The sequence below is a fragment of the Acanthaster planci genome, linkage group LG04 (assembly GCF_054643075.1).
Source record: "Acanthaster planci isolate LZ-2023a linkage group LG04, COTS_SCS, whole genome shotgun sequence".
NCBI lineage: Eukaryota > Metazoa > Echinodermata > Asteroidea > Valvatida > Acanthasteridae > Acanthaster > Acanthaster planci.
The window spans coordinates 6,100,974-6,116,352 of NC_141780.1; the positions used below are offsets into that span (position 1 = coordinate 6,100,974).

A 15,379-nucleotide genomic window follows, 5' to 3' on the forward strand; every position below is an offset into this window, starting at 1 on the left:
CACAATACATCTTGTATACTGTACCAAGAGATGGAAGTGTTTACATCCAGTTCCCAAAGTAGTAGGCCTGTGCACAATTTCAATGTCTGGAAGTACTAAGCTACTAAGCATACGAGCATCAGGCTGAGCCCACATGGCTCTATTCTGTAAATGGCTAAAGCTCTTTGAAGCAGACTGTCCACAGTAACAATATCAAAGCCTTAGCCTGAAGTGTAGATTGAACGCAGCCTAAGGAATCCTCACAAAGGCAGTTAGGCAAGCTGAGTGAATGTTACAAAGTTCTCTTTGCAGCAATGATAAGGTTACTCGTCTGTCATTGGTCACAGTCTCATTGTCTGTTGGTCCTACGTTTTTTGGAGATTCTGGTCTTAAACAAAGTTGACAGTGCTGTCATCGTGGAAAGCTCTGAACGTGGCCAACGCATCAGACACGGCATCATTCCTTTAGGAGCCCTTCACAGGGGGCCGTCCTGTCACCACTCACCGTCTTGGCCTCGGTGTGTCGCAGGAAGACGTCGATGAAGGCGATCATCTGGAGCGTCTTGCCCAGGCCCATGCTGTGGGCCAGGATGCAGCCAAAGCCCGGGGTCGTGCGGAACCTGGCCAGGGTCTCCACCAGGTTGTCGTACAGGAAACGGAGGCCTCCAATCTGAAACAAGATTAAAAAAAAATTAATAAATGAAGAGGAGCTAAATGTGTCAGGCATCGGCATGTGCACAGCTGTAGCTGAGTGTGTGTTCTCAGACAGTATCACGGGCGCTCAGGGCCACAGGTACCGCAACATTTCCGAATTGAATTTTTATTTTGCATTTGCTACATAACTTTGCAGCAAATATCTTTACTTTTCGTAACATCCTTCAGCATTATAATCGCATAATAGTTGATCTTGCACACACACTGGGCACGTGCTGTTGAAGTACCAAGCTGGCTCACTGCTCCCTTTACCGTAAGTTGTCCCCCCGTTTACTCTAACCCACCTGATGGGGCTTGATGTTTTTGGCAATCTGCGGTGGCAGGAAGATCTCCTCCTCATCCTGCGGCCTGTTGACGTTGACTAGCACCCGGCCGAAGATGTCCGGCTGGTTCAGGGCATCATCGGTGTGCATCCCGCCCACCTCTTCCATCTCCTCCCCCTCCTCGGCCTCGTCGTCATCGCTCAAAATGGTCACCGCATCGTCATCGCTGGAAATCTCAATCACGTCTACACAGAGGAGAAAGGCGATTCATAGGAGGGCCATCCTGTAACTTTTGCCCCAAATCCCAAGACCCAAGCTCAGCTGACCACATCTATCCATCTGTACATACACTAAGGCTACCAAAAGTGGGCCCAATTTTTATCTTTGTGCTACGCAACCTTGTTCAAAATTACTTCAATAATGAGTCCTGAGCTGGACCAGGAGAGGGTGCAATTTCCCCGGCAACGGAGGTCCCTTTGCATTTCACTAGTTCATAAATGACTATGAAATGTACGCATTAAGGGCACAGCCCTACCAGCAAAATGAACACTCCCGACCAACAAGGCTCTTTTCAACTGGTGAGGAGGTGCTTCTGCTCCAAGGTGGATAGCCTTAACAAATGTCCAAAGACAAGCTAGGTACATGTACCTCTTCAGTGGTGATAAGCAGCCAAATGATTATATATCAAAGTCTGTCCGACAAACCAATAGCTACCAGCCCAGAGTTAGTGTGCCTGTGGGAAATGATGCACGTGCTGCCCCGACGTAGCTGAACAGTACTTAGAATTTGTCAATAAGGTCCTTACAAGAGTGCCGCCTTTCTCATTCTCAAAATCAGAACAGTCAGGACAAAATTTTCTATGTAGAGAATACCACCATGATTCTGAATCTGAGACTTCCCAGTTTGTTTCTTCCCGAGTCACGAAAATAACTCCATTTAACATCTGGGTGTGTTTGAATTTCCCATCTGAAGGCATGAAGCCCAAACAAATCCAATACAAAATTCTGAATCAAGAAATGGAACAAGAATAGCAGATTGAAGGATGAAAGGTTCAAGGACCCTCAAGATCACAAGTTGAGGGTGTCTCTCACCCTTTTTCTGTGCCGCTACGTCGCAGCTCAGTCCGGGCTTCTTCCTAGCCAACTCCTCCTCTCCCTCGCTACTGCTTCCTAAGATGATGCACTCCTCCTCACTCTGGTCAGCCACCGGTGCAGCCGTGGTCGATGTCGCTCTGACATCGGCGGCTGCCTTGGCTTCTCCCACTGGTGCGGGCACCGCCTCACTGCCGTCCAGGGCCGGTTGTGGGCTCAAGATCTCCATCAGCTCCGGGGGAATTGCGAATGCTGCGAAGTACAACAGCATTTTATAAAATGGCAGTCAGCATTATTGTTACAACATCAACTTCACCAGGCTGCTGAGCAGAAGGCCAGCGATGTGGCCTATCACAAGTCCCTGCAAATCCATCACACGTCCACAACGAGTCATCCAATCCTAAGCCAAGCCACAAGCTACTCACTTTCATTGTGGCAAAAGCATTCCTGTCATGTCGAGCCTGTTATTTGTGACTCATCTTCTGATGGGACTTGTGAACAGACATGCGATGGATTCGACTACATCACTGAAGAAAGTATTGCTGACTACATGCATTCAGCGGAAAAACAGTTTCAAGCAATAAATACCCTCAGAAATTCTTACAAGTATGTTGCAAAAGTTAAGTCCATTTGTTTCTTGGCTTGGGAAATTTGAGTGCTTCCATCACGTAACAATTCATAATGAGATGAACTTTCTTCTCTCTGGCAAGCAAGAAATACCCTCAGAAATTCTTGCAAGTATGTTGCAAAAGTTAAGTCCATTTGTTTCTTGGCTTGGGAAATTTGAGTGCTTCCATCATGTAACAATTCATAATGAGATGAGCTTTCTTCTCTCTGGCAAACAAGAAATAACCGCTCTAAGTGCCATCATACCTCCGTTCAGAGCTGCAGCATTTTTCTGTTCCTCCAGTCGTTTACGTCTCTCTTCCTCTTCTTGCTGGGCTGTCAATGTGTCTGCCGTCAGCTCCCCATGTGTCAAAAATTTCCTGCAAATACCAAAATGGATTACCTTGTGAGAATTTAAACACAATTCCTTAAGCTGAGAGCCAAGGAGCTCTAAAGAATGCGAGTTCCCTAAGCACAAATCAACAAGGTACCAGCCAAATCGTGTGCCTCTTACACTGTTTACGACCGTTAGCCAGCTGAAATTCGGCTAAGCAAGACTATTTTACCGAGCAGTACTTTCAGACAAGCAGCTAAGAGCCACTGAGCCTTGGTTTACATGAGTCAGCAGATGCATCACTTAGCTCTTATGTGTATGTAAATCGCATATGTGTATGCATGCTTTGCATGTCCCAAACCGTGGCTACATAAAGCCAACAAGCTGGCATTTGCCCACTGCATAAGTCACTGAGAGCAACGGCAACCAAATTTGCATGTTTTCAGTGCAGTCTACAAAGGCAGATGGAAAGAGTTCACACAGAAGTTGGAGTGGCCAGCAAGAGCCTCTGAAACGTTACAATTCAAGAGTTTGGGAATTGTCAAGTTACTTCTCAAAAAATGAGCCTGATATCAAGTTCTCCGGTACTGTCTACGAAAATCCCATGCATGATGTCTGATGCACAGAGGACATGCAAACATGGTATTTTGCTTGAAATGCCACAGCACACGTACTTAATATTTCTCCTCCGGTGAAATGGTTTGCTCTTTCTTTTCTGCTTCTCCTCCGTCGCTTCTGCCTCGTCTCCTCCATTGCTCCCTTCCTCGCCTTCCGCTTGCCCTCTCTTCCGTCTCTTCCTCTTTGGCCCTGCTGGGAGTTTGCTCTTGTCCCTGGGCACATTTTTCCTCTTCCCTTTCGGCTGTGGCCCAGCAGGCTAAATGAAAAGGAAAAAAACTCATCTGGTTTGGTGCCTTACAATTTAAATTCCTACCCCCAAAGTATGTCTGGTTAGGCAACATGCTCGGAACCTAGATTGGTATCATGCTTGGCACCTATACCTGGAGCCTTGCTTGGAACCTTGCCAGGAATCCTGCTTGGCAACTTGTTTAGAACCTCCCTCAGAACCCTGCCTAGAATGTTGCTTAGAACCTCGTTTGGAACTCTGCTGAGAATCTTGCTTGGAAATTGCATGCAGCTTGGAACCTTGCTTGGAACCTTGCTTGGAACCTTGCTTGAAACCTGGGAACCTTGCCAAGAACTTACTTGGTACCATGTTTGGAACCTCACTTGGTCCCTTCGATTCTCCACCGTGCAGTAAACCTGTGACATATTCTCTGAGCTTAAATTTTCAAGGGGCACAAACTCCCCCCGTAAAGCAAACGTGGCTGGATTACACTTCCTCATTCCTGCAAACTCTTGGTATGGAATTCTGAAGAGTGAAGGGTTTAGGACCGACCTTGATGTCATCAGGCACACTCAGGAAGGACAGGGTGAGGTTGGCGTCGCCCTCTGCACCCTCAGCTAGCGGGGGTGTACTCCCAGCCTTCACAGTGGTGCTGTCCTCAGTGACACCATCACCAGTGCCATTATTGTCATTGCCATCTTCGTCTTTGTCCCCACTGCCACTGTCTGTTGACATCTGGTCATTGCTATCATCATCATCTGGCAAATCGGAAAGGACATTACTGAGACTGACTGCGTGCACCATCGACAATAGTTTTTTCAGGACTTTTTTCCAAAGAATTCCAAAGTTTGGTCAACACGTTACGATTTACACTAACGCATGGCCACAAACCAGAGGCAATTTCTTGCCGAAAAAATTTCCCATAATTTTTTTCTCCCTCGAAGACACGTAATCAATACAAAAAAAAAGGGAGCAAAACCTGAATACGACTTGGCATTTTGACAGAGTTCTTTGACGGCTTTTGAATCAGTGAAAGCTGCTTTACTGAGTCTGGGAGCAGTCTTGACCATGTTGACTTGCCAAGAGGCATCACAAGAACACGTTTGGTATATAAAAGTACAATGTGCATGTACAGGTACTATGAAGATCTGTCTCATATTAAAATTCCACACACTGTACATGTACATACATGTACATGCACATGCATATGCACCTTTTACTCTTATACATGTACAAGTACACATATGTACCTGGGGTGGAGTTGCTGTCATCAAAATTGAAGTCGGGCAAACTGCTTGAGCCAGAGGCAGGAGAGAGAGAGACGTCGCTGCCAATGCCTTCCGGAAGGAAGTCATTGGAGTTGGAGGAATCGTTGCCATCGCTGATGACTTCCGAATCCATCTTGTGTGGATCCTCCCTCCTTTAGAATCAGATCTGTTGGGGGTAAAAAAGGCACCGTGTTCAGAAAACCTAAACATTTGAAGTAAAGGAAGGGTTTTGTCTTGATAGATACTGTGCCAAAACCCCTTTTCAGGGGTCACATGGGCAGGATTGGTTGCGCGCATGGATCTGTGATATAGTTACTTACGTTGTTGCTCCACCTTTCGGGTGATATTGAAGTGTGTATTGAGGGCATTTTGGCAACTTTTTTTGTCCGGGATTGTTGTGATCTTTTTGGGCAAAGAGTTCCAGTCTACTAGCGTGTGTGGGAGAAAAGAGCACTTGTAGCAGTTCTTGTTTGCTGCAATCAGTATGAAATTATTTGTGGTTGGTGAAGTATGTCTGGTGGGTCTTTGGACCGGACGCAGGATGTTTCTCACTGGAACAGCAAGGTGACCCCCTTAGTGCGTGATGGAAGTTGATGAGCCTCGCTACTTTTCATCTTATAACTAGGTCCTCCCACTGGATTTCCTGTGTCATGGCAGTGACACTGCTCCTTCTGCTGTATGAGCCTGTGACGAAGCGGGCTGCTCTATTTTGAACTGCTTCAATCTTGTCGATGAGAAGTTTTGTGTGTGGGTTCCATACGGAAGAGCAGTAGTCGAGTACTGGTCATACAAGTGTCTTCTACGCTATGTCCTTGATATTTTTGGAGGATGAGTACAATTTGCGACGTAGAAAACCCAAAGTTCTATTAGCTTCGGCTGTTACTCTCTTAATGTGTGAGTTCCATGTAAGGTCCGGTGTGATGTTGACACCCAGGTACATGTAGGTGTGGTTTGTGGTTTCTTGTAATTGAATATCGATTAACCTGTATAAGAGTGCTGTACTTGAGTGGAGATCTAGCTTGTGAAATTCTGAGCATGTGACATTTCTGGGCGTTGAGTTCCATTTTTTGCCATTTGTTTTGCCATGCAGTGAGTGTGTTGAGATCTGCTTGAAGCTTTACAGTATCTTCCGGACCAGCGATTGGTCCATCCGGTACGTGTATATGGATGTTCTGCGAATGTTATCCCGTGTACATGTACGTGTACATGTACACATCCATTTTTACGTGAGTAAACTGCCTCAAGCTGAGTGTTACACTTAAATCCTTGCATGTGAACTTGTACATGTACGGCCTGTTTGTTGCACGCAGATCCAGATTGCAATCAGCTGATCAGTGATCTGATATTCGTACTAGCCACCTTGCACATCACATACATGTACATGTATGTGTACATTAATTTATGACAAGCTACCCTATTTACTCAATGCAAGCAGTGTTACATAAAATGAACATATATACAGGTAGGCAAATTTAGACTTATGTAACCAACAGTACCCTATGTACATGTAGACGTGTATACATCATGCAGTGCACATGTAAATGTACAGATACACTGACAGGGTTAATGACTTGCATAATATACATGTACATGTTAACTGCTTAGTATTATAAAATGAACACACTGTATAGTGTACATGTACATGTACATGTATGTGCGGGAATTTTGACCAGGAGGAAAATTCGACCAACTGCATTCAAAAACTACACAGCTGGTCGAACTTCTTGCTTTTCTGATGCGGTCGAACACCCCCCCCTTTACCCTACATGTACCGGTAATTCAGTGGGATATGACATACAATGAATATTTACGTGTATCTAGCACATGTACAAAAAAAAAAATCCTCACATACCGGTAACTACTGCCAAGGCAAAAAGCATTTGAATATATTCATGTTGCATTAAAGCCTTTCCACGTGTATATGTACATGTACAATGTAAATCCCAAATGCTATAATTTGAAAGGTAAAAAGGTGGGCCCTACACAATGTGAATTGAACAAAATTAATTGGGAAATTGTTTCCAAAATGAAAAGAGACAGGCACCAGCACTGCTGCACATGTGTACATGTACATGTATGATGTACTAGCCAACTTATGATAAAAAGCCCCTGGTCACAGATACATGTGTACCATGCCAACTACATGTACTTGCACATGTCCAGTAGAGTACTTCAAACAAAATGTGTACAATATTGCTTTCCCGCAACATTTTGCAGCACTCAGGAAATCCACTAATGAATAATATTACAACAGGTACATGTAGTGAACAGTACCGGTACATGTACAACACTTGGTCAAGTGGTTCAAATCCCAGCCCTTTGCCATATTTGCCAACTTAGATGTGTGTGTACAAAACAAAGGGAGGATCTGCATACATGCTTGTAAACGTAGAGTACATGTACACCTGACGTGGTTGGGAGTATGCATGTACATGTATGTGTGGTGGTTTAACCTGTCGACCGTCCTTACAGATAGTACATGTACATGTAGTTACACTTTACACAGCCATATATCGTGTTAACAAGTTCTTAAGTACCCGTACAGAGTGGTAAAGCCACAGTACAGATCAGAGTGGTAAAGCTACCTTTCTTTAGAGGGGGAAACCTTGTGTGGACCTCACTTAAGACCCCCTCAAATGTACATGTATACATAATGTGCACCTGTTATTCGTCCATGGGTTCACATTTACATGTACACACATGCACATGAATAAACTCATTACTACGCACTTGTGCAAGAGCATCTTTGGCCTTCAGAACATGTACACATACTGTACAAATCTTGACTTAACATGTGACGAAGTTGGGGTTAGTGCAAGTGAAGTCGTCGAACTCAGTCTGGTCTAGATTCATGATGAAGAGTTTCTTGTTCGGGGTCAGCGTGGGTTCCTCGTGAGTGAATTCCTTGTCAAAGTTACTGATGTCGTGCATCCCTTTCTGTCGGTGCTGGTGCAGGAATGTAAGGGTAGGGAATAAGGTACATGTAGGCGGGAAGGACGTGAAAAAAATAACACAAGACGGGCGCGGTACTTATATAATGTACATTGTGTAATGCACATGTATGAACATATTTTTGTGGGAATTTGGGGAGTCAAGTTGGCGTATATGTAGTGTTTCTTTCCTCGTCTTCCACCTCAGGGGGATTGGGTCCACATGTGGATTGGGTTTTCAGTCCCTACCCGAGTGTGTGGGTTTCCCCAAAACATGTATCCGGGGTTTTCCTCCCACCTCTAAAAACTGAACATTTCTTCACTGACTCTTTATCATCCAGTAATTGGTGCTAAATACGCTGTTGGATGATCGGATATAAATAAACAAAAAAAGGTTTTTGTTAAAAAATTTTATTACAGTGCACCATCGTGATTGTGTACATAAACATGTACGTACATGTACATGTGCTTGGACATCATATGAACAGGCGCATTATACACTGTACCTTTGTAAAGTATCTCGTACATGTACATTGCTGTCTATCATGATGATGTTTATCTCACAACCTTGTCATTTTATTTCACTCCTGGAAGTGATGAACATTAAACCTCCCGGTTACAATGCCGCAGAGCTGTGGATGGGCTCTCTTTCTTCACTGAACATGCTGAAGCCTGCACGCACACTGAAATATTAGCCACTGGCTGGCTGGTGCTTTTTGAATTAGCACGGTAGGAGGAACGTAAAAGGTCACACAATGCATCTTGACACGTTTGAACAAGCAACTGCATATAAAAGCAACAAATGCTCACAGAGGGATTTGAGCTGATACATGTGTACAATTGCATGTGCACATGTACAGTACACTGTACGTGTATGCAAATTATTACCAGTTGCACAGTGTACATGGAAACGAGCCTGTCAGCAAACTTCTCTCAGAGATGTTTTCAAGGATCACATTTGGGGTTCAAAATTTGAACACGAAACCACTCAAACTGAAGAGTGTCTTCCTGGAATTACATCACACTAACACGACAGCACCCTCATTTGTCGGAAGAAAGCTTGGTCAATTTTCAATTCTGAATGTCTAATTAAAATGTGCACTTTACAGTTCACGTACATGTACATGTACATGTAACTCCAAAAGGATTGCAAACTCTTTTCATACCCTGTTAAAAGAAGACTTTAAAACATGCACAAAAGTGAAAAATTCACTGCACTGCTCCTTTAAGCTGCTTTTGTTGTTCTCTGCGGATGTTAATAAGCACAAACACTGCTGCTACATTACATGTAAGTAGTGCTATTAAAATGAGCCCATTAACTTACACTTCACATGTACAGTAAATGTACTATACATTTTCCTGGCCACGACGAAAATGAAAGCATGCATAGCAGTATCACTCTTTTTTCACGAGCAGTAACATCCTTTGGGAATTACCCGTAACAGGACTTACATGTACCTGGTACACTGTACATATGCTTCTCAATACATGTACATACATACGCATATATGTATCGGTACTCTGACGTCAGTGAGTTTGCTAGGTGATTCATAAGCATACATGCACATCATTTCTTGTTACATTTCAGATGCAGCATGCCACCTGGACAATTTATCTTTGTGACAGACCGTGCTTAGAAAATGTGCTCATTCAGTATTGGTGAAATTAACAACAGCAAACTGCAGCGGTGAGGTGGGATAGCGGGTCTTTTACCTCCTCCCATCCCCTAGCCCCCCCTCTCCTCCCCTTCCCTTCCATGACACAAAGCGATTCCACATCTTAGTAGTGAACAATGTACACGTGTACATGTAAGGTTTACAACCGTGAAAAAAAAAAAACTTTGATTATAGCAAGCCTTTCCTTTCTTGCCAGAAAATACGCGAGAATGAATGGCTTCATATCTGGTTCTCAGTCGTAACTCTTCATGTGAGCACCATAAGCATGGATACCTGGACCTGGGCGTTGTACTGGGTCAACCATTGTCAGGTACATTACAGGATATATGCATTTAAAAGACTTACATGTACATGTATGGTCGCTCTCAACCAATGCACACGTACCATAATTACACTGCCATCCAAGCATACAATGCCCGGTGCATACATGCATGTTATACATGTACATGTTTGTAAGTACCCAGTACACTTCACTGTGAATTTGACTGCACACTGTAATAATCAATCAAGTTTTATTGCACGGTATATAGTACAGTGTACATGTGCAGCGTGCACCCATGCATCGCGACATGTACGTATAATTTGAACTGCAGTACACGTACATGTACATGTATTCAATTTCAAAGATCAGTCAAAATCTGAAGGGGAAAACACAAGCCCCTCCCAACAGAGAAGGGTTTAGAGAAAAATGCAGTGCAAAGTCAGACTACATGTACATGTACTAGTAATATGTACGTACATGAATGCACATCTAATATACTGAGCAACCAAGACCATGTACGTGTATGTACGTAATGTACCACTACTTTAATTACATGGCTTCTGGAAACAGAATGTAACTGAACATACATTTACATGTGGTTAAGAATTGGGGGGGGGGGATTTTTTGGGGGGGTGGGTCATGTGCGGCTGCATGTTGTTAACTGATTAAAAATTACACCGAGAGAGTTTCAAAGGCATTTGCATCACAAGGACTGAACACCACTTCAATGGGTACAAGCTGCATGCATGCAACATCACAAGGAATGAACACCACTTCAGAGGGTACCAGTTGCATGCATGCAACATCACAAGGAATGAACACCACTTCAGAGGATACCAGTTGCATGCATGCAACATGATAAGGAATGAACACCACTTCAAAGGGTACCAGTTGCATACATGCAATATGATAAGGAGTGAACATCATTTCAAAGGGTACCAGATGCATGCATGCAAGTTTGTGGAACTGTTTTGTACCACATTCAAACTATCAGTACACGTGTACCTGTCATGCCTGTACAAGAAACACATTCTTTTTTCTTTACTTCCAATTTCACATTTTCCCCAAATCCTCCCCCCCAAGAAGTTTAGAGTCAACCAGTCAAAATAGGTAAACTGTGCTGTACATATGTACATGTATGCAAGGAAATACTGGCTTAACCAACCACTCATGGGCATCTAATTCCGGACTCAGGCCTACAGTACAGCCATGGCCTCCCATATTCCAGGAAATCTCCCACAAACACATCAAAAGGCAGCCACACCTTCCTCCGGAGAGAAGGGGGAACAAAGGGGAAAAAAGGGAGCACAGAAATACTGGTCCACTGTACAGGGATGGCTGAAGGAAAAATGCTACACATACATGTACGTGTACGTGTGTATATACATGTACATCTAGTAGTCTTTGAGTGACCTTATCAATAAGTCATTTGCAAGTTAAATTTGAATAAAATCTGGTACACTGAGTTCTTTAAATTCACGTGTACATAACAACTTGACTTCTCCATACTAAAACCACTGTTGCTATACCTTGTGATTCGGGGCAAGCTTTTGCTTAGTTACATAAGAGACGCCTCGCAACAATACACTGTTCTCAATGGATAAGAACGGCACAAAGGAGCCAGTCCATTCCAGAGATAGTGGTCGCTATGCAAAAGCTTGCCCCGAATCACGAGGCATAGCAACAGTGTCTTTAGTCTGGGAAATTCAAATTGTTACGTTTCTGTACAATCAGATAACACAGTGTACCAGATTTTATTCAAATTTAACTCGCAAGTGGCTTATTACTTTCATGGGCAAAAACAATGGGTAATGTACATGTATAGTGTTATACGTGTTCACGTACTGTACTGAGCGATCGTATTATTTGCTAGTGGTGTGTTGGCTGTTTTTGTGAGTGGTATGAGAGTGTGCATGTCTGTTACAACCACCACATTACAGTCACAAGCTATTCTGAAGAACTACAACAAAAGGATTCATTTGTCAATGTCCATCCTCTAACAAGCACATGTACATGTACTTGGGACTGATCTTGTGAACGGCCTTGCGACTGGTCTTATGAATAGTCTTGTGTCTAGTCTTGCTTCAATCTCAATCAAAGTTCTACAGCACTGTGGGGAGCCCCAATCTACAGGGGTCTATACTGTGGACACAAATTGAATGAAATGTGTATTTTGGCTCCTACTTTTTCGACTTGGGGGTGATGGCTTTTTTTTTTTGGAAATCACTTCGCTGCCATTGGTTTTGCTAAATTCACAACTGACGCACCTGCAGACCCAGAGACTTGGGCAAGACCCATCACGGTCATTTTGGAATTTGTTTCCTCCAAAATAAGTTTCACAATCATTGTTTTTTTTATAAATTAAATACAAAGCAGGGTAGCTCATTTTCTTTTTGTGATTTGTGATTCGGGAAGAATATCTTGAGGTAAAATTTCCAAAATTGCACCCGGTCTGAAATCCATCTTACACAAATTCACAATCAGTCACCAGGGGGTGGAATGACCCGCTGCGGTGCATTTTCCCATGTGCCAAGCCTTTAGGAGTTTTTTCAGTAGACCTTTGTGGTCATTTTTACACCAAGTCTGTAAAAATCGAATGAACCCTTCTCGCGCACCACTCATTTTTCAGAGACAGGTCAGTCCAAAAAATGTAAACTTTTCCACAGGCATACTCCATGCAAAGGACGGCACACATGTGGCCTTCAACTTTAAATAACTCTAACAAAAAAAACATAAACGCACCGGGTATGAATTACAAAGAAATGTATTTTTGAATGTACCAAATTTTAAACAAATTGGACATGACACAGCAGAGTTCTTGGGAGGGCAAATGTTGAGATGGCCTGATCTTGCATGTCTTATCTAGTCTTGCTTAAACATGTTCAAAGGACTTAACCACAAACCCAGTGTACAAAGGAAAATTTTTGGTAAGAGTTCCATATGCGGACACCACCACTTTTCCTTTAAAATGTTACAACAGCCATCAGAAAGTGATATCATGTCCCAAGTAAAAAGTGAAATTTAGCAAAGAAAAAATTCCTAAGCATTTACTTTGAAAACACTTTGGTTTTTTCAGACAAGTCTCATAGGTTTGTGCACAGGGGCATCAAGTGTTGTCAATACATGATTGTATAATATACATGTAGAACTCTTTCCAAATTTACATATACGTACAACTGGGTTCCAGTCTTGGATACGACCTCTTGTGTCATTGGTTAATTGGTCACCTCTTGGTCATGTCTGTCCCTGTGAGCATGGTACTTTGTAAGGCCGATGATGTAGATGTAAACAAGTTCAGTGATCTTGATCATGCGTGATGATCTGCTGATGATCAGCTATTAACTGTTAGTGATGACAGCGTAGCATACACTTTCCTGACTACAGCAAAATCACTTTAAAATTTAGATGAGCAACATTATGGATTCAGCCTAATGTATGCATAACATGGGTCATGCTATTTAGCATCAACAAGCGTCAACAAGTTATTCAAGCATATTTATGCAAAGATTTTTATCTAAAATGTTAATAAGGATCCTAAATATTAAACTATATGTACATGTATTGTACAAGTATCAATCTCAAAAGATATTTGAGTGTTGAAATTTGAGTGGCAAAGTCAGGCCTGTTTGTATAGTCCGACCGGCTGCCATCTTGTTTTTGCATGGACGGCAGAGAAAAGAAAGATGGTGGCCCCTATACAATCACGAAAAATTTTTGTTTTCCTGCTGGAATTTGGAAGCAAATTTGAAGTTTCTCTTATACCAACCTGTATACAGTGGCAAGTGTTAAAGTCTCTAAAATATAATAAAACCACTTAAAAATTTGTAGAGGGTACGACCCTATTTTCAAGTTGTTGACATTACTTGTGTGTGTGGACGCTTGTTGACGCTAAATAGCATGACCGCATAACATTATTATGTACTATGTGCTGTGAATACATGCATATCCCACACTGTACCGAAAAGGTTCAGTCATTTTCATCATGTTGCTGCAAGAAAAGAAGAAATCATGCAAATTCCTGTACAAAGTGAATGGAGAGTTGCCCCTTTGTGCTTTACCCAGACGTGAGTGCAATTATAGAATCATGGAATAAAAAAAACCACAGGTGCAATAAATCATTAAATGGAACCTCCGACCGCGAGAATGTAGGCCTAGGCCTACATTGGAAAGGATACTGACAGTCAAGACTACTCTGCTCCATGTACATGTAGTAGGCCAAGGCCTACGTTTTAGTATGTAGCTTCCAGTTCAGTCACTGGAAGTGCTGTTAACAATAACAGTCATGACACTACACGGTCATTCATATTGATCAGTTATGCCAGTGTTCAGGGTGTTCATGTTAAAATTTAAAATGGAAATTAAAACATGTAAAAATAATCCGTCCCTTTGACTTATATGTAGGCCCTACCTACCCGAAATTCCTCAGAAACAGGAACTTGGTATGTGCTGTTTCAAGCAGTCACATGAAGCCCAGTCATCTCTAGTTGAGTTCTGAGGCGGCGATTTACGTAAACGAAAGGTCACAAATCAGCCGCGAACATGACAAATTAAACGCTTTCAATTCCGATTCCGTCGTCAGCCGGACACAACGCGCACATCGATGTCCTTTGTGTTGTCTGTTATGCAAGGGGAAAACCCAACTAAGAATCTGATCGAATCAGGAACCTCGCCCGTTTTGAGTAAACTTTTACAAGTCGCCCCTTGTGTGTGATGCACCATAAGGGGCCGTCCATAAAGTACGTACATACGTCGGAAATGTCGGACTATTCAGACCCTTATGGCGTACGCAGTGGCTCCAACCCCCTCCAGTGGCGCAGTCACGGGGGCCCGGGGGCACGTCTCTCCCCCTACAAATTCCAGGTCCCCCCGACACACACTGAAAAAACTCACAAAAGCAGAATCTGGTATTTGTTTGTACGAGAAAGTGTATTGATATGATGAAGATTCATTAAGAGCAAATTTTCGGTTTGTGTACTGTACGCATTGGCTTGAACCCCCCCGTACGTATCATGATGTAAGGGTACCCGCCCCTCCCCCTTCCTGCGTACGTACTTTATGGACGGCCCCTAACTACATAAACTCTGATAATCGGTGTGAGGACCGGGACGGGGGGGTTATGTGACATTTGCTGTGTCGTACAACTCTACCAAACAGTTGTGTTATTAGCCTGAGGTGTTTTCCCCCTAAAATAGTCTTCAAGTTGAGCAATAAGGGTGTTGATTGGAGTTATTGCAAACTTGTTGTAAATAATTACGATACAAACATTGACTACTTCGAGTGATGTAATAAAGTTACAGCTTTGCCTCGGGCGGGAAAACTGAATTTTTGGATCATCAAGGAAGCCATTAGAAACATGGTTTGTATCCAACTCCACGGCGATTTGAAGTAGTATGTATATCACACTTTTTCCTGC

General features: G+C 43.0%; 1 protein-coding gene across 1 annotated transcript in view; it reads right to left on the bottom strand.

The window, feature by feature from the left end:
* The window catches only part of LOC110974165 (helicase ARIP4-like), a 30,834-nt gene extending 16,259 nt beyond the window's left edge, over positions 1-14,575 (bottom strand). The window contains exons 1-8 of the mRNA XM_022225589.2: positions 14,379-14,575; positions 5,081-5,264; positions 4,383-4,588; positions 3,661-3,860; positions 2,920-3,032; positions 2,047-2,298; positions 977-1,200; positions 484-648 (exon numbers count right to left, since the gene is read on the bottom strand). Of these exons, the coding sequence (XP_022081281.2) occupies positions 484-648; positions 977-1,200; positions 2,047-2,298; positions 2,920-3,032; positions 3,661-3,860; positions 4,383-4,588; positions 5,081-5,231 (1,311 nt within the window). The 5' untranslated portion in view covers positions 5,232-5,264; positions 14,379-14,575. The remainder of the gene's footprint in view (positions 1-483; positions 649-976; positions 1,201-2,046; positions 2,299-2,919; positions 3,033-3,660; positions 3,861-4,382; positions 4,589-5,080; positions 5,265-14,378) is intronic.
* Between the last annotated feature and the right edge of the window lie 804 nt (positions 14,576-15,379).